The sequence below is a fragment of the Aquarana catesbeiana genome, linkage group LG05, assembly GCF_042186555.1.
Source record: "Aquarana catesbeiana isolate 2022-GZ linkage group LG05, ASM4218655v1, whole genome shotgun sequence".
NCBI classification, from domain to species: Eukaryota; Metazoa; Chordata; class Amphibia; order Anura; family Ranidae; genus Aquarana; species Aquarana catesbeiana.
In genome coordinates, this window is record NC_133328.1 from 96,639,722 (window position 1) to 96,659,161 (window position 19,440).

General features: G+C 39.6%; 1 protein-coding gene across 8 annotated transcripts in view; it reads left to right on the forward strand.

Annotated features, from left to right (window-relative positions):
- The window catches only part of PRKAG2 (protein kinase AMP-activated non-catalytic subunit gamma 2), a 538,740-nt gene extending 519,741 nt beyond the window's left edge, over positions 1–18,999 (forward strand). For all 8 annotated transcript variants that reach the window (XM_073629982.1, XM_073629984.1, XM_073629981.1 and 5 more), the window contains 4 exons: positions 6,193–6,230; positions 10,035–10,181; positions 11,408–11,501; positions 15,441–18,999. In XM_073629982.1, coding sequence (XP_073486083.1) covers positions 6,193–6,230; positions 10,035–10,181; positions 11,408–11,501; positions 15,441–15,472 — 311 coding nt within the window. In that variant the 3' untranslated portion in view covers positions 15,473–18,999. The remainder of the gene's footprint in view (positions 1–6,192; positions 6,231–10,034; positions 10,182–11,407; positions 11,502–15,440) is intronic.
- Positions 19,000–19,440: the final 441 nt, after the last annotated feature.

Consider the following 19,440-nt stretch of genomic DNA (forward strand, 5'->3'; position numbering starts at 1 on the left):
TTGGGCAGAGAGACACGTGCCATCTCTGTCGGCAGTCTATATTCCGGGGGTGGACAATTGGCAGGCAGACTACCTAAGTCGTCAGCAGTTACCAGGGGAATGGTCCCTTCAACCCGAAGTTTTCCTTCAAATATGCCAGCGTTGGGGGATGCCAGAGGTGGATCTTTTGGCATCCAGGTTCAATGCCAAGGTGGACAGCTTTGTGTCCAGAACCAGGGATCCACTTGCTGTGGGGACGGATGCATTGGTGGTTCCCTGGGATCGGTATTCTCTCATTTACGCCTTTCCTCTGATTCAGATGCTGCCGCACCTGTTACGCAGGATACAGGTGGAGCAGAAAACGGTAATTCTGGTGGCCCCACAATGGCCAAGGAGATCTTGGTACTCACAGATTGTGAGGTTGGCGGTAGGGGACCCATTGTGTCTTCCATTCTGCCCAGACCTGCTGTCCCAAGGTCCCATATACCATCCTTCTTTACGGTCGCTGAATTTGATGGCATGGCTATTGAGACCAGAGTACTGAGAGACCATGGTATCAGTGGTTCTGTTCTGGCTACTTTGATAAATGCTAGAAAGCCAGTGTCTAGAAAAATTTACCATAGAGTCTGGAAGTCTTACATCTCATGGTGTGAGAAGAGAAGATGGCACCCTCGCAAGTATACATTTGGGAGGGTTCTTGCCTTTCTGCAAGCAGGAATTGACTTAAACTTATCCTTAGGAACCATTAAGGGACAAATTTCGGCCTTATCGTTTTTTTCTCCAGAGGCCAATCGCGTCTCATTCTTTAGTACGAACCTTTATCAAGGGAGTACTACATTTAAGGCCACCAATTAAATCGCCCTTGTGCCCATGGGACTTGAACTTAGTGCTTTCAGCTCTACAGAGTCAACCCTTTGAGCCTATTAAGCATATTCCTTTGATCCTACTGACTAGGAAATTAGTCTTTTTGGTGGCTATAACCTCAGCAAGAAGGGTCTCTGAGTTGGCAGCCCTTTCTTGTGAGGAACCCTTTCTGTTTATTCATCAGGACAAGGTGGTAATGCGGCCCCGTCCGGATTTTTCACCCAAAGTGGTTTCCAGTTTTCACTTGAATCAGGATATCATTTTACCTTCCTTCTTTCCTAATCCTAAGTCTAAGGAGGAAAGATTTGCTCCATTCACTGTATGTGGTGAGAGCTATCAAGGTTTATTTAGATATGTCAGCCCCTTTTCGGAAGTCTGACTCTTTTTTGTTCTGCCTGAGGGTCCTAAGAAAGAACTAGCTGCTGCCTGTCCTACAATATCTAGGTGGATTCGTCAGGTCATTATCCAGGCCTATGAGTTGAAACATAAGGTTCCACCTCGATATCTCAAGGCTCACTCTACCAGAGGAGTTAGCACGTTATGGGCAGTGCGCTAACAAGTGTCGATGGCTCAGGTTTGCAAAGCGGCCGCTTGGTCTTCGGTTCATACATTCACCAGGTTTTACCGACTGGATGTTAGATCTCAAAAGGAGACTGTTTTTGGCCAGAGCGTGCTGCAAGCAGCTTTTATAATTTGCAGCCTAAAATAAGGGGGATTTAGGTATGTTCCCTCCCCTCAAAGGCATTGCTTTAGGACATCCCAGATAGTCATTACTATGGTGCTCTGTGTCCCGTGATGTACGATGAAGAAAAATGGATTTTTAAAAACAGCTTACCTGTAAAATCCTTTTCTTGGAGTACATCACGGGACACAGAGGTCCCTCCCCTCTTTTTCTGGGATCTTCATTGCTTGCTAAAAAACTAAGGTACTTCCTGTATGGGAGGGGTTATGTGGGAGGAACGTTCTTACTATTGGTTGCCAGTGTCCAATCGCCTAAAGGTAGCATATAAACCCAGATAGTCATTACTATGGTGCTCTGTGTCCCGTGATGTACTCCAAGAAAAGGATTTTACAGTTAAGCTGTTTTAAAAATCCATTTTTTATTATTCGATTAAAAATCCTACCTGAGGGTGGGAGTAAAGCCAAGGGAAAGAAAAGACAGATTCTGGTGGTAGGGGACTCAGTTCTCAGAAGAACAGAGAGGGCAATCTGTAACAAAGGCCTGAAGCGCCGAACTGTATGTTGTTTACCGGGCGCTCTGGTTCGGCACATTATGGATCTGGTGGACAGATTACAGGGGGGGGGGGCGTTGGGGAAGACCCGGCTGTCATGGTACACGTTGGCACCAATGACAAAGTCCGAGGAAGATGGAGTGTCCTAAAAAACGATTTTAGGGCTAAATTGAGGAATAGGGCCTTCAAGGTAGTATTTTCAGAAAAAGGATAAAAGTATAAATATGAACAGAAGAAAAGTATTACTCCTACGCTCGTGCAGGCAGTATTGATATAAAGTGGTAGTAATTTAGAATGGTGGGTAGTATAGGATGCTCATGCCTAAGCAAATAAAAATCAAAAAATATTTAAAAAATATTTCTATAGGGCGCACAGGGCTAGTATAGTCTAGATAATGTCTCTATATAAGGCAGTCCCAAATAAGCATGAGGATGCTGGTGGAAATAGTGGAAATGATGGGATGGTATTCTTCAACACAAAGGGCTGCAGCTTAATAAGACTGAAGCAGGGTCTATAGAAACACAAGAAAACAAACAAAGGCGCCTCTAAGTGTAGAAGAAAGACAAGTTTAATGCCCCAACTGGGTTCCAAAAGCTTGAAAAAGGAACGTATGACCGTTCCGAAACGCGTCCCCTATTGATGACGACACTTCCTCCTTTCGGCTGTCTGTTTGCGGTCCATGCTGGTTAAGGAACCGCTCCAGTGGATGACATCATTTCCGGTTACGCCGTCTCTTCGTGCTAACGACGCCGGCCTCACAGCGGCTTCCTCTGTTCCACACTGCCGCTGCCTTGTATCACATCCATCCGCTCTGAATGCTTCCTCCCACTGTGACCCTTTCCAATGCAGCTCCACTTGCGAAGTGCCTGACTACACCTTCCATCTTGTAAGTGCTTTTGGAACCCAGTTGGGGCATTAAACTTGTCTTTCTTCTACACTTAGAGGCGCCTTTGTTTGTTTTCATGCCTAAGCAAACCAGGGGTGGTGCGAAAGAATAGATATAGATAGCCAGAGTGGAACGTATTTCAGTGGGTCTTATTGGGGGCGTTAATGGTAGGTTGACTAAAGCACCAAAACCCATGGTAAGTATAGCAACAAGTCCTATTTGCAACCTCAGAACACCCAATAGGGAGATAATATGCGAATGGACAAAACTACGAGGCATGATTACTAATGCCAGCAGTCTGGCTGACAAGATGGAAGAACTAAAGCTGCTGTTGTATGAGGAGGAATTAGATTTTGTGGGAATTTCAGAGACCTGGTTCAATAGTTCTCATGATTGGCTGGTGACCATTCAAGGGTATTCCCTATATCGCAGGGACAGGGAGGGTAAAAAAGGTGGAGGGGTATGCCTGTATATCAAAAATGATATACAGGTGAATGTGAGGGATGACCTCACTAATGGAGCAAGGGAGGAGGTGGAATCCTTATGGGTAGCGTTACAAAGGGAGGAAACCAAGGAGAAAGTTATACTGGGAGTATGCTATAGGCCCCGTAACCTGAGGGGGAGGCGGACCCCCTATCACAGTTTGGAATGGCGGCAAGGATGGGAAGTGTCATAATGGGGGATTTTAATTATCCAGATATAGACTGGGCGGAGGGAACAGCACATTCATCTAAAGCACCTTAATGTTCTTTCATCCAAGGCTCCCTAATGCGCATTCATCTAAGGCTCCTTTCCTTAATCTTAGGGATGCACGATACCTTTTTTTTTTTTACAATGAGTACACCGATACTGCCTTTTTTTTTTTTTTTTAGTACTCGCTGATACCAGTTACCGATACCTACTGCAACTGTTTTGTTTTGTTTTAACTTCAGCTGTCAGCAATGGTACAAAGTATTGAAAAGTTATTTACAAATGAAATAAATAGATTTTTTTTAATTTAGCGCTTTTTCAATGTGAAATGTGTAAATATATGTTAATATATATGTGTAACAATATTCACTAACAAATCAAACAAAAAAAAAATTTAATTGTTTATCGTTTAAAAAATAGACGTAAACAAAATAAAAAAAGCAGGAAAATAATAAAATAATTATTAAATGGAGGAGAATAAGGAGTTAATTAAGGCTGATTAGAGTAAATTAAGGGTTATTAAGGGGTTAAACAAACATTGTTCACTCCTTTGATCTGCAGATGAAGAAACAGAAATATACAAAAAGAAACAATGTTTCTTTTTATTTTAGTGTTTCAGGCCTGAGCAATGTTAGTAATAAACATTGCCAGCTGCTTCTTTTTTTTTTTTTTTTGACAGCTCCAATTACCGGACTTCTTTAACACTGGGGAGACCCACTGACAGCTCAAAGAGCTGAGCCTGAAAGTATTGGTTTCAGGTTGCACGAGTACCTATATTAGTATCGGTGCAACCCTGCTTAATGTCTTACAGGACAATTTCATGGGTCAGATGGTAAATGCACCAACAAGAGACAATGCGTTACTAGACCTACTGATTACTAACAATACAGACTTGATCGTGGATGTAGAAATACAGGGCAACTTAGGAAACAGCGATCACAGGTCAATTTAGTTTCAGTATAAATCATACAAATAAGAAACATAAGGGGAATACAAAGACACTGAATTTCAAAAGAGCCAACTTCCAGAAACTATGCTCCTTCCTGGAAGATACTAAATGGGATAAAATCCTAGGATTTGATGATTTGATGAACACGGAGCTAAAATGGGTGTGCTTTAAGAGTACTAGCCAGTGCATCCCAAAGGATAATACATTTAAAAGAGCTAATAAAAGCCCTGGGTGGCTTAACACCAATGTAAAAATTCATTTAAAAGCAAAGAAGGCCTTCAAATAATACAAGGCTTAGGGATCATCATCAGCATTCTAACTGTACAAAGAATGCAACAAGATATGTAATGGTGTATTCAGGGCGGATAGAACACAAAAGGCACATAGCGGAGAAAAGTAAGAAAAATCCTAAGAAATTATTTAAGTACATAAACAGTAAAAGAGGGAGGTCAGATCACATTGGTCCCATAAAGAATGAAGGCATTCTGGTTACAAAGGATGGTGAGATGGCAAAGGTTTTGAATGTATTCTTTTCCTCAGTCTTCACCGGGGAAACGGGGGGCTTCAGTAACCAAAACTGCAATGTTTATTCTCATGACACATCACAGGAAGCACCCCCATGGTTAACAGGGGATAATATCAGAAACAGACTTGAAAAACTTAACATAAATAAGTCACCTGGACCAGATGGCTGGAACTCAGTCAAGTAATTGCCAGACCGTTGTTCCTAATTTTTACAAAAATAGTAAATACAAAATATACAAATAATATACAATAATACAAAAAAACATAGTCTACTGACTGGTATGGCACCAGCTCATTGGAGAAAAGCCGATGTAGCACCAATATTTAAAAAAGGACCAAGATCTATCCCTGGGAACTACATACCAGTTAGCCTAACATCAATGGTATGCAAGCTCTTGGAGAGGAAGATAAGGAACTATATACAAGATTTTGAAAACGGTAACATTAGCAGAAATCGGCATAGATTCATGAAGAAAAATTGTTCTTGCCAAACAAATCTATTACCCTATGAGGAGGTGAGCTGCCATCTAGATAAAGGAAGGCCTGTAGACATATTGTATCTGGATTTTGAAAAAGCATTTGATACAGTTCCCCACAAATGTTTACTATACAAGCTAAGGTCTGTCTGCATGGACCAAAGGGTCAGTTCATGGATTGCAAACTAGCTACAAGGGCAAGTTCAAAGGGTAGTGATAAATGGGGAGTACTCAGAATGGTCCAGTGTGGAAAGTGGGGTCCCTCAGGGTTCTGTCCTGGGACCAATCCTATTCAATTTATTCATAAATTGGGCAGGACCACATGGAAGAAATTGGCTTTCTGACCGCAGGCTTTGTTCAGTCAGATTTTAACATGTATGGATAGCTGAAGATGTGATCATTTTTCAGGGGCATGTGAGAATCATATAAACTTCTTTTATTTTTAATGTAATTACATTGGTAGCCTTTGCTGTACCTTTCTGTCACAGATATACAGTTCAAAAAGCTGTATCAGGGGCTTCTGTTAGAGAAGGTACAGAGAAAAATATCATTGAGTGTATGTAAATAATGTTTTATTTTTTTCCATTTTAGGGAAAGTTGTAGATATCTATTCCAAGTTTGATGTTATTGTAAGTATTATTTCACATTTATCTTTTCCATGCCTTTAAAAATACTATTGACTTGAGTTCTCTACTGTAATAAATCAACAGGGCTTAGAAGATGTTAAATACATTTTGTGGTGTCAATGATTGTCCATTTGTTTTCAGCTTTAGAATTGGAATTGTGAGCATTTTAAAGGCATCATGCACACTGGGTGTTCAGCCCCTGTGTGCAGTTCTGGTGTTTTTGTGCCCCCCCAGGAGGCACCGATGCAGTGTCCAGCTTAGGTGCCTGCAGCCTCTGTCTATGAACGTTTATTGTAGACTCTGGCTGGACACTGTATAGTGTGGTACTTGCATTTAGGGTTGCAAGCATTCAGAAATGTATACCCAGAACACAAGTATTTTGCATCCAGCCGCAGAATATTTTAGCCTGATATAGACTTTACAGGCTGCAGGCAGAGGGGCTGGGTGCTATGCACATGCTTCCCAAGTGCACAAAAATCCTGGGGTTTGACACAATGGGGTTAGATGCCCAGTGTTCATTTGGTCAAAACCTCCACTATGATATAGCTGTATCAGGACCCAAAGCTCGTGTGGACTAAATTTGCCAGAGGCCTCTTTAAATATGTGTAATTCTTTGTATTCGGTAAGCAGTGGAGTTATAAATGAACTTGCAGCGCCAGAAAGAGGCAGTCTATTTAAAGGTACATGTTGCCCTGCCAAAAGTGAATGTGTTAACGAGCTACATTGTTTTAATTACCACAAGTCTTCCAATAACCACCTTTTGTAGATGTCAGTCGACAGAACAAAATCATTTCCATCTCAGTTACGGAATAAATGATTCACCCTCTCTGCCCTGTCATTATCATTGAAAGTAAAAGAAAATCACAAATTTTGTGTTGTCTCCAGAAAAGTAATAAAAAGGGAAATCTTCCAGATTTTGTTGGACAGGGGTGGTGAGGAAAAATCTGCAACAGGGACACAGACAGAAATAAAAGCTTACAGGGATTCCTCTACTGTACAAAAAAAATAGAAGTTTAGCTAGGGACAGACTGCACCCTGTTTAAAACAGAACTTCATTGGTCAGTTTTTGTATGAGAGCCGATTGGGGGAATGTTTTGTTCATTTAGCCCTGTTTAAAATTTTAAAAAAATATGCTTTTTTTTGTCTTGTAAAGTACATATAGGATTTAGCTTTACTTGGTATTCTGTCACATTCAGCTTGAATACATAATCTTGTGGTTTTGAGGGAAATTAAACCCTCTGTTACCCTTTGGGGAGATTTGCCCAACTTCCTGTCTTGACCTCCGCCATCCTCTGGAGACAAATGAGAGGAAACAATGCAGAAACCTGGAAAACTTGCCTCAAGGCAGTCCCTGTTGCCCATAGCAAAAAATTAGATTTTTTTTTCCCCCACACAAGTTCCGCTTGGTGAAGTGTAAAGAGGAGAATTAGATTGGTGGTGGAAAACGCAGGTGATGTGGTCTTGGACAATTCCTTCTTAAGTTCCCTTGTCAGAGACCTAGTGTAAGTCAAATCCCATGCTGCTTGTTTTTTGTTTGTTTTTTAACTACTTGCCGACCAGCCGCCGCAGTTTTACTGCGGCAGGTTGGCATGGCTGCGCAAATCGCTGTAGCTATATGTCGGCTGTTTAAGAAACTATAGCAGGCACTCCTGCAGCGTGTCCCTGGAACACCCGCGGTTGCTCCTGACAGAACAAGAATGGGGATCTGTGTGTGTAAACACACAAATCCCGCTTCTGTCAGGGGAGTAGAGACAGATTGTGTGTTCCTACTGAGCAGGAACAACGATATGTCTCCTCCCCCAGTCAGTCAAATCCCTCCCCCCCCCACAGTTAAAAACACACCTAGGGAACACACTTAACCCCTTGATCACCCCCTAGTGTTAACCCCTTCCCTGCCAGTGACATTTATACAGTAATCAGTGGCTATTTTTAGCTCTGATCGCCGTATAAATGTCAATGGTCCCAAAAAAGTGTCCTATCTGTCCGCTGCAATGTCGCAGTCCCGATAAAAAATCGCAGATTGCCATTACTAGTAGAAAAAATTATAAAAATTACATAAATCTATCCCCTATTTTGTAGACGCTATAACTTTTGCGCAAACAAATCAATATACGCTTATTGCAAATATTATTTTTTTTTTTTTTTTCAACCAAAAATATGTAGAATGCATATCGGCCTAAACTGATGAAGAAATTTTTTTTCTTTACAGTTTTTTTTTTTTTTTGGGGGGGGGGGGGGGGGATATTTATATTTATTTATATTTATATATATATATATATATATATATATATATATATATATATATATATATATATATATATATATATATATATATATATATATATATATATATATATATATTTATATAGCAAAATGTGCAAAATTTTGTTTTGTTTTTTTATTGTCGCCCTTCTTTTTTTTTTTTTTTTTTTTTTTTGTTTATAGAGCAAAAAAAAAAAAAACGGCAGAGGAGGTGATCCAATATCACCAAAAGAAAGCTCTATTTGGGGGGGGGGGAGACAACATTGCACGACCGCTCAATTGTCAGTTAAAGCGACCCAGTGCCGTATCGCAAAAAATGGCCTGGTCAGGAAGGGGGCAAATCCTTCCGGGGCTGAAGTGGTTAATCTGCAGCAGTCTATAAACCATTCCTATATACTCAGCTTTACAGACAACAGTGTTTGAAAATGTATTACACTGGTGTAGTCGGTCTGTTTATAAGGGTGTTCCACTATATTCTTCTTATTTGCTGTTTTCTACACAAAATACTTTTGCACTTCGCCAAATCAGATATGGAAAAGTTTCCATGAAAAATATGAATATGTATGCGGTTCTAAGCTGATCACCCCTGAGGGATCTCTACAGTACCGCTTTAAGGGTGCCTGCAAGAGATGTGTCTCCAGTGTCACCTGTTACTCTCAGTTCACCTGGGGACTAACAGCAGAACAATAGCAAGGCTGTCGCTGGAGAGTGAAAATCTCGGCACAGCCAAGCACAATTTGTACCCTTTTCTGTGGTGAAAATGAGAATGAACCTCCCTTGGCATAAGCCCCTACATCTGTGTGTAAAGCTAGCCATATGTGAGGAGATTTCTCTTGTTTGGTCTGTAGGCCGAACAAGAGAAATCAAATTGATTCCTCTATTGATGCTAACAATGTGAACAAAAGAATCTCCCCTGCCAGCCTTTGTATTCAGCCACAACACCTGTGGCAGTTACTGTTTGGACAGCAATTTTCCACCTGGCTCCTTTTTTGATTGTTCATTCAAAGTTTGTCGAGCCTGGCAATGCCAAGAGGACCACCCACAGCTCAAAATTTGTGTGTGGCCACTTTAAGGCCTGGTTCACACCTATTCCATTTTTTGTGTGTTTTCAGTTTTGCAGAAACACACTACAGTCCATTTTACACTGGTTTCCTATGGGTCATGTTCACATCTGAAAAACGCAAAATGCACCTGGAAAACGCATCAACTGCAACCTGCATAGGCATCAACCAGGCCTTAGACAATTCAAGCAGTAGATAGTGGCAAGTAACTGAGGAAAGACAAATCTTTCATCACCTGCTGTTCTGTGACCTGTATCCACCCACAGTCTGATCACTGAACATACACCTATGCTCCAGTATTTTTGGAGTTTTCCCTACTTCAAAAGGGATTTGTCATATTTGGTGGAAGGGCTGCATTTCCACCAGGATAGTAAGTTCTTCTCAGACTTGGCTGTTTACTCTTTTGGGCTCTTTCCCTATATTGTCTATTGTCTCCTTGTAATTGACCATACTTTTGATTGACAGATGCATAATTCATTTTCAGAACCTTGCTGCTGAAAAAACATATAATAATTTAGACATCACAGTGACACAGGCACTTGAACACCGCTCACAGTATTTTGAAGGCGTAGTAAAATGCAGTAAACTGGAAACACTGGAGACTATTGTGGATCGAATAGTGAAAGCAGAGGTAAGAATCTGGCAAGCAGCACTTATATCAGAATTATTGTTTAATGCTATTTCTAATCATTTGAATACATTGAAAGAGTTACTGGATTATTTTTTTATTTCATGTTAAGCAAATGGAAGTGCATGATAGCAGTTTTTGGGTTTTTTTTTTATCTGTTAACACTGTGACTAGATTGAGCATCTCTGCCAATAGTATACTGTATAACTGACCAGGAATACCAGGTGATGGAGGGCAAAAAGGGCCCCATAGATAACTTTTTTTTGGGGGGGAGGATTAGGACCAGCGCTGAGTGTATCAGTAGGCTTCTGTTGCCTATGAATGTATATAGGCTACAATATGTATGTCCTGCTGATGGTGAATGGGTATCTTGAGCTGGATTATGGCCATTCAAAGGTTCCCCCTTCTATCCTGAGAGCCTGTTCAGCTGCTAGTGGGACAAGTATTCTTACTTTATGTAGGATATATGCAAGGTTGCACCCAGCGTAGGCAAGCTTGGACCTACCCCCTCCCTTACCTCTGCATTGGTCAGGTAGGCCATCTGTTACAAATAAAGGGCCAAACGGGGAGGCCCAGTAGGTGGCAGGATTGCAGGGCAAAAATCTCTGTATTTATAGGAAGAGTTAAATCTTGCAATCTCTGCTCATACAGTATATCTGCATTCATGGCTATATTGACATGCAATTTTCACTATGCATAACCTTTTTGTCCCATGCATTTTGAATTGTCCTGATTTGTGACAAGTTCACTTTAAATGGAAACTATAAATTTGTTTTTATTTATTGTTTTAAACTGGTTAATATCCATTGTTTTTACTATGTATGCAAAAATGAGTTTTACAAATTAATTTTTAATATCAGGTGCACCCATGTTTCAGGATTCACACAGTTGATTACCTTGAGAGTACAGCAGAAGTGATTTACTTTTAGACTCTTTCACTAAAACTCAGTAGGGGCCTTTTTAACAGCTAGTGGAGGGTTGTGTTTGTAAAACTAAACGAGTTCTGTAAACAACAAGCTATTTTTCAACTGAACGCTTCTTTTAATGTAACATGGGGCTTCATTTGTAACAAATGTTTAAAATTAATTGTGTCAGTGTTTATTATGAAAACATATGAGATTCTCGTTCACTGGTGCAAATTTCTTTTTAAATGTATTTTTTTGTTAGTTTTCGGATTTGTGCATTTAAACCTACAAACAGTAATTATGGTTTCTTTATGTTGGTTGTAGGTGCATAGATTGGTAGTTGTGGATGAAGCAGATAGTATTGTTGGAATTATCTCTCTGTCAGATATTCTACAAGCACTAGTGTTGTCTCCTGCAGGTAAATATGGAAATCATTTCTCACATTAATAAGTTTAGAACAAATGTTTGATTTTGCCTCCAGAAAAAAAGCAATTATTTATTTGTACATGAATAATTAAATATACATTTGCTGTATTAGGGCTCATTCACACGTGTGTCAATACCCTGTGTTTATGCAGTATTTTTTTCAGCATTTTTAAAGCCTCATACCCACCCTTCAATGCCTGCCATGTGTATTGTAATGGCACCACACAGTGCTGTTCCCACACAAGCAGTTGTGTTGTGTCGTGTTAAATGTTAAGCAGCATGTTGCTTTCATGGGGCATCGACTCTTGTCAGCCGCGTCCATGGACTTCAATAGTAATGTTCTATAATGTTACCTATAGCATTTATTACAGAAGAAGTTCTTGTATCCCAGAATTCACTGGGGTTTAATAGAGAGCTAGGACAAAGCAGCTCCAGCCACTTCCTCCTTGTGCTGTGCAACTGTGTAGTTGTTTTCTGTCTGCAGACAAAAGCATCAAGCCAGCCAGCAATACCGACAGGGCCAGGTAGGAGCAGAGGCACTGAGCATTATTAAAGTGAAAGATATTCCTGCGCTACCCAGTTGGAAAAAGAAAAGAGGAATAGGTAAAAAAGATGAGAGCTGTGGAAGATCTATGCAACTGGACAGCTGCACACACCATAAAAAGGGCCAAGCATGAACCCAAAAAAGCAAAGTAGAAGAGGGAGGGGTGCTGCGCTAACCAGAAAAGAGTACTATAGATCTCCGTATGTGGTCATTTTCTATGTGCTAATAGCACATAGAATCGCATAAATAAATAAAAATAACAAGGTCGTAGAAAAAAATCGCATAGGTTGGTGTTGGTTGCTAAAAACCTTGTGAAGTGTAAAAATGCTAAAATGTATTAATAATCCAGGGAAGTGATGTAAATAAACTGGTTGTGAACAGTACAACTTAAATATGTCTACACATAGAATCGTATAAATAAAAATAACAAAGTCGCAGAGAAAAATCGCATAGGTTGGTGTTGGTTGCTAAAAACCTTGTGAAGAGTAAAATTGCTAAAGTGTGATAATAATCCAGGGAAGTGATGTAAATAAACTGGTTGTGAACAGTACAATATATCTAGCAATCATACAATGCATATATATAATCAATAGTGCAAAAAAAACATATAATAAAGTGCTAGTGCTCAGGTGACCTGAGTGTAATTATTCAGACAAATTCGAACAAAGCATAAAGTGAATAAATAAAATATTATAAATCAATATTGCAGTGAATAGTGACCAAAATTGATATTAAAATGCCTCAATACAGTGATTTAGAGTGCTAGATGTCCAAAGGTAATAAATGACATGCCAGTAATCCAGCAAAAAAAATGTGCAAAAAAAAAGTCTTATAGAAGTGCACAGACAACAGTGCTCAAAAAAACAGCAGTGAGGTGTTTTGGGATGCAATACACTCTGTGTCCTCTTCGTGCAACATACACTAGTGTGGGTAATGGCCCCTTACCTAGCGGTGCTAGGTCAACCGCAGAGATAGTCGCTAAAAGCGCAGGATCTTGAGCCTCAATCACGTCCCTATGTCCACGCTTGCCAGCGTTCCAAGATCCTTATGGCAGCTGGATGTATATAGCTATGGTCCTAGCTGGGGTCCTAGACCAGTGCGGGTCCTAGCTCCTCCTCCACAAATTGAGCAGTATACAGATCAAATGCCTATCTCATACGAGCAGCGAGCTCGTAATGCTTCCAGCAGTATGAACAAGCCTATTCCATCCCTATGCGTGACGTCACCGATCACGTGACTTCCCCTGAAGAGAGAGCACACAAATACTTAGAAGTATAACATTATTAAAAGTAATGACAGATACAGATAAAGAAAATATAACAAGAATACCTAACTAAAGATGCTGTTTCGCCACGGAGCCCCCCCCTATAAAAGCGTGGCTAGGTAATCGGACCAGACGCTTGCATGATGCAGCTCTGAGTTCTTGCTGAGTTCTTATATGCTTTGGCTGTGGTAATATAGGACTTGAATGGAAGGAAATGGTCACCCCACCCTCAGAACAGTATGCCCTTTTAAAGAAAATGGCACATTCCTGAAAGGTGCGGGCTGGCTTGTCCATATAGTCAGCTTACAATCACATTCCTATCACACAAATCATCCAAAGTAATCAGGAAAGCCAGGCTATTAGAGGCTTTCTTATGTCTTGTATGAGCCATTAACCAAGTACAGAATTCTTTTTTGGATAATGTGAGCCATACAAATATGCAATTTGCCTATCCTAAACCTAGCTTTTTTTTTTTCAATATAACATACAAGTTATAAACACCTGCTCTGTGCAATGGTTTTGCACAGAGCAACCCCCATTCCCCTCTTCTTGGGTGCCCCGCTGGTGCTCCTTGCACCTCTTCTGCTCGGTGTGCCACCCTAGGAAGATACTTCCTAGGGTGGCATACCTGCAGGCTCGATCCTGGGCCATGCTGTCAGAGATGCTGGATCGAGAATTTGGCTGAGATATTGGGGGGGAAGCTGCATATAGAAGGTTGGGGTTTTTTTTTTTTTTTTTTTTTTTACCTTTATTGCCTAGAATGCATTAAGGTAACAAAAAAAAATTCCTTCTACATTAATGGCCACTTTAAGCTTCTCCCATATTTCTCTGGAATGATGGGCACAATGTGTGTGCACTAGATTGTGTTTTTTTTTTTTTTTCCCTTTGTTCTTGGGTTAAGATATCCTCTAAAGGAATGTATAGTAAGATGCATACATACACACAGTTTCCCACACAGGAATGCAATTAAGTATCAGTTCCTCTCTGAGTGCATACAATTTCTAGGCATTAACGCACACATTTTAAATATGTTTCCGAGTGTGAGTTACTCTATTTACTTTTCTTGAAATGAAAATGCATGCAAACAAACCAAATCATTCATTTGTAAGTATGTATTAGTGCTGTGCAGCTAGTGTGACTTTGCTGACTATTCATTATGAAAGTGCTATTTATTACCTGGCTTTAATGCTGACCCTCTTGTTTCAATATGTTGAGTCACCGGTACTTAGAGATCAAGAGTTCTGACTTTTCTTTCTCAGGTTAGTGACTTGAAAAGTATTCTAGTAAGGCATACATCTAGCATTTTAATAGGGAAGTTTGCATTAACAGCTTTCTACATATTCCTCCAATATATGTTTTGCTTCTAGTTCTTAAAAAAAGTGATATGCAAAGAGGATGTGTAGATAGACACTGATTATTATTCATTTGAAGTATTTCATAAGAGCATGTTTTGCCCTCCACCAAATTTTCTGCTAGCCATATCATGAGGCTTTTTTTTCCTTGTGTAAGGCAGATAATGGGGGTTATTTACAAAAGGTAAATCCACTTTGCACTACAAGTGCACTTGGAAGTACAGTCACTGTAGATCTGAGGGGGACATGCAAGGAAAATAAAAATCAGCATTTTAGCTTGCACATGATTGGATGATAAAATCAGCAGAGCTTCCCCTCATTTCAGATCTTGCCCTCAGATCTACAGCGACTGCACTTGTAGTGCAAAGTGGATTTGCCTTTCGTAAACAACCCCCAATATCTTTATTTCTTGTGCAAAGCAGATCATTTATTAAAACTTTTAATGTCACTCCACATACTGATGTTTTGAAATAAATACCTTTAAAGCATTTTGCACCTGACTTTCCATCAGCCTAATCTGCTTGAGTTGCAATAGCAGCAAACTCCATAAATGCAGATAGCAGTAAACCTTCCCACAATACAATAAAATACATTGCCGCAAAAAAATACAAAGTTCAGCATCGTCTCACCCACCCTCTTTCATAGCATTGTTTACTATTACAGGCTAGATGTTTCATTTTGGCACCCCTTTGTCCCCTTCATTTAAAATATAGTTCTTTAAAAGGTAGCAGGGCTTTGTTTGTTTTACGGTAATTTGCTTTTGTGTTGCAGGTGCCAAAAGGAAGGAGAGTGAAGCAGACTGAATCCACCTGAATTTACAGTCTTTTGTTACAACATTTTTCTGCGGAAGAACTTGAATGATGTTTTCATGTCAAAGCTTTGCCTCAGAAACATTCATTGCAATAGCTGAGCAGAAGGTTGCTTTGGCGAATGTGTGAAATGATGGAAGGGAAGGGCATGTTGGCTTCCTTTTTATTTGGCTCTCTGCGTCATCTTGGGAAGGAAGAATAGCACGACGAAAAAAAAGCAGACTGTTAAATGGTTCATTTTCTTTTTCTTTAGTTTGACATATCAAAATTGAGATACTTGGCCTACTTTCAGAATTCCTGACTTTTTGGGCAATGATTTATGCTAAGGTATGGTCTTGGGGTATTGTGCAATGTTCTACGTAATGCAGGATGGGTTGTGAAAAGCTGTGCACTGTATTGAATGTGAAAGACTCTGAAATCCAGGTTACACTTAATTTACTGTCGTAGGGGCGCAACATGCTTTGCTGACGGTTCCATACCATACCATACCATACCTTACTTTGCTATGTGTCAAGCCCTAGGCTAGGCTCTTTGATTTATATGCGTTAACCCTATGTATAATATTTGAAGATCCTGGCCTGCCACACCACACATTTAGAAAGAATACATGATCTTTAGGACCATCAAGAATGTTATGTTACTTTTTGTCTAGGTTACCAAAATGAAAATATTACCAGGTAGCACTATAACTATATTTAAGGAAAACCTATACTGATGGAATATAAAGGTTCCCATTGTTTTCCCTCAACCTCTAAAATTGCAAGTTTCCTGGCTAACATGTTGATCCAAGGACTTCAGTTCTTCTAAGACACTGAAGTAAAAATGCAAATCAGTACATCTGACTCTTATTTTTCCAATGTGCATACTCGTTTTCTTAGGAGGTTCCCAATGGCTGTCATCATTTTTTCTCCAAGAACAGGATTACTTAAAAGGTCAAGTTCAACTAATTCTTTGATTTCAACCGGTATGGCTATTGCACACCTTTGAGATGATAGATCTCCCCCCTACCCCAGCCATTGCCAGACAAGGTGTCATTTGGTTTGTGCTGTGTTCTGCAAATATATTCTTGAGGGCTGTTCAGTGGAGGTGAGGTGACGCAACCACTTGAAATAGAAGCGCTTTCCTGAACAAATTTTCGTCAAACACCTAGGCTGTACTGGATACCCATTTTGGGTGGACTTTACCTTTAAAAGATACCACATCTAAATACTAGGTTACTTAAATTTGCAGTAACTGAGGCTCAATACATTTAGGTGACAAGCTTAATTAGTGACCCCTGTAAACTGGATAATTTAGGTTTTTATTTTTGCCTTTACCACCTCACGTTTTACTTCTTGATCAACATAGATTTTATGTGACCAATTTGCAGGCACATTGCCCTGCACACACCAACACCAGCAAAGCCAATTATCAGCCCCCAAGAATTGGCATAACTGGGCCTGGACAACATTTTGGGTGAGTATTTTTACAAACGCACAAGAAAGCACAACGGAATGTTTTTAAGATATCTAAAGCAAAGTTTTTTTTTTTTTTTTTGGGGGGTGGGGGGTTGGGGTGCGTTCTCTAGCAGCACACAATAGGTTTTTTGGTGGCCGTGCATGACATAGTTACAAGCAATGCGCCCAGTTTGAGTATTTCCTGAAAATATTCTGTAATGAGTTATTCTAGAGGGAAATCAGTATTTCTCATTAAAATGTATTTGCCAATTGTTGGTAAACGTCAGGCAAGAGTATGTCTATCATTTCCCTTAATATATGAACAGTGGGGAAGGAACTACTTCCTGCACATGCACTACATTCATGTCATGGCCAAGTTGGGTTGTACCTTGCAGATTACTCCAGCACTCTCTCTCTCTAGATGCTCCATATTGGGAAATAAAATGTCAGTTTCAGTTCTTTTTGATGCATCTGCCCATCTGTGGTAGGTATTTCTATCTCAAATATTCCAGTGAAGAACATGGAAATTAAAGTTTCTGGGCAAAATAAAACAAAATAAAGATGCAAGTACAGAAAAAACCTGTCAGAATATCAGTGTGCTCCGAACTTCCCGTTTAAATTGACAACACAGTGCCTCTGCAGCAATGTGTTGTCTGCTGAGTGTTTTAGCCCTGCCAAGTTCTCTTTTGTTGGGCAATAAAATACATCCACCCTTTATCTCCATAACATAAGTGCAAGTAGTTTTATAGTCCGGCAGGGGTGAACTCTGACAGCACTGATGACACTACTTTAGATTTCAGTGCAGCAGCGTTACTGTGCTATCCATTTCAAACAGGACGTTAAGAGCTCAGTATATTTCTAGTAGGATAAATGGGCATTTTCAGTACTTGCAGCATTTTATAGGGAAAACTTTGGAGAATGTGCATGTATTGTAGACATGTACTGAATATGCTATTGTGGGTGGTTTTTTGCCCAGGCATATGCTTTACAGTTTCTCAATTTATTTGAACTCTCTCACAACCCCTGCATCTTTAAGCTTACCACAGCACCTGTGGGATTGTTAAACCCAACAACACTGAACCTTGCTGTATCTACTACCACAGTGGACTATATACACAATAACCAATGCTTATTCATTGTTCATGCATCCCATGAACTAGCAGGGTTCAGTTGTCTCAGTAATACCATCTCCCAAATGTTTCTCCTCATTAACGCATCTAAGGTGCATTGCTATGTCCCCCTCAATCTCCTATGTATGAGGTACTATGCTGCTACCACTGTATTCCTTAAGTCTGTTATATAAAATACCAATAAATATGATACACATTTTCTCAAACTTCTCCCCATTTTTCAGTAATGCAAGACAGTTGGCTCTACTTCACTACACAGAAAATGTTAAACAGTGCTAAATAACTCAATATCTTATAAAAGGATTGGAACTTTTAATGGCTTCTTATGCAAGTCAGCTTCTGTTTTTGGTTTATTGGCCCTTGACATGACCGTTGTCTGATATATATTAAAGGTTTTTCTATTTATGTCCTACAACTGAAACCCATTACTATGAGACACTGAACAACAATACGTTTATTTATTTTTTACTTTACGTTTTAAACGTTTTCACCAGGTTGGTGAATAATTAATAAATTCACCATATCAATAAAAAGTTGATTGTTTAAAAAAAGTGCAAATTTTTCCATCATTTTATCTTTGTGAATATAATGTGTGGCTGGATAAAAATATTCATCTATCCTTGAATTGTCTTGCAGCTTGCTACAAAATATTACCGTACTGTAATGTAAATAAGTAGTTATTGACGATACAAAGTGCCACAAACTTATCTATATATAAATATATTTTTCGCATAAACTGTAAAAATCATATTTGTAAAATTTAAAAATTTTTTTTTTTTTTTTTTGTAAAGATGAATTTTCTATTTTTGTTTTCACATGGTTTGCAAAGGGTTGGTTAATGTCACTGCAAAGGAAGGCAAATACTGGTCAACTTCCAAAATATTTTAGGATGGCATAATGTTCTGCAGTCAAAAGGTGCACACTTTTACACAGGACAATAAAAAGATTTGTCGTCTGCTGTATTTTTACTTTGGATTGATTTAGTAATATTACTTATGGAAAGTTGATATTAAAATGCACATATATTAATGGACAAAGTTTTAAGACAAATGGGCGTGCAACCGTCATGGAACTGTACAGGCTGTGGGGATGAATTGGGATGGGAAACTACAAATTTACTGTTTAATACTGCTGGTCAGGCAAATAGCTGGTTATTATTCAGACTAGAAGAGGTGTTCTTCCAAAGCAAGAAACAAAAACTAACCATTGTTACCATGCTGGAACTAACCTTTTACTCAGTCTTGCTCATAGCCACATCGGCATGAAGTGGACCAGGACTTTCCTTCTCCTATTTCCAGGCAGGGACAGCATGCTGCACCCAAATATACAACATATTAGGCTCTGTATAATCTAAAAGGATAGTTTTTATTTGGCAGGTTGGTTTAAAGCAGAACAT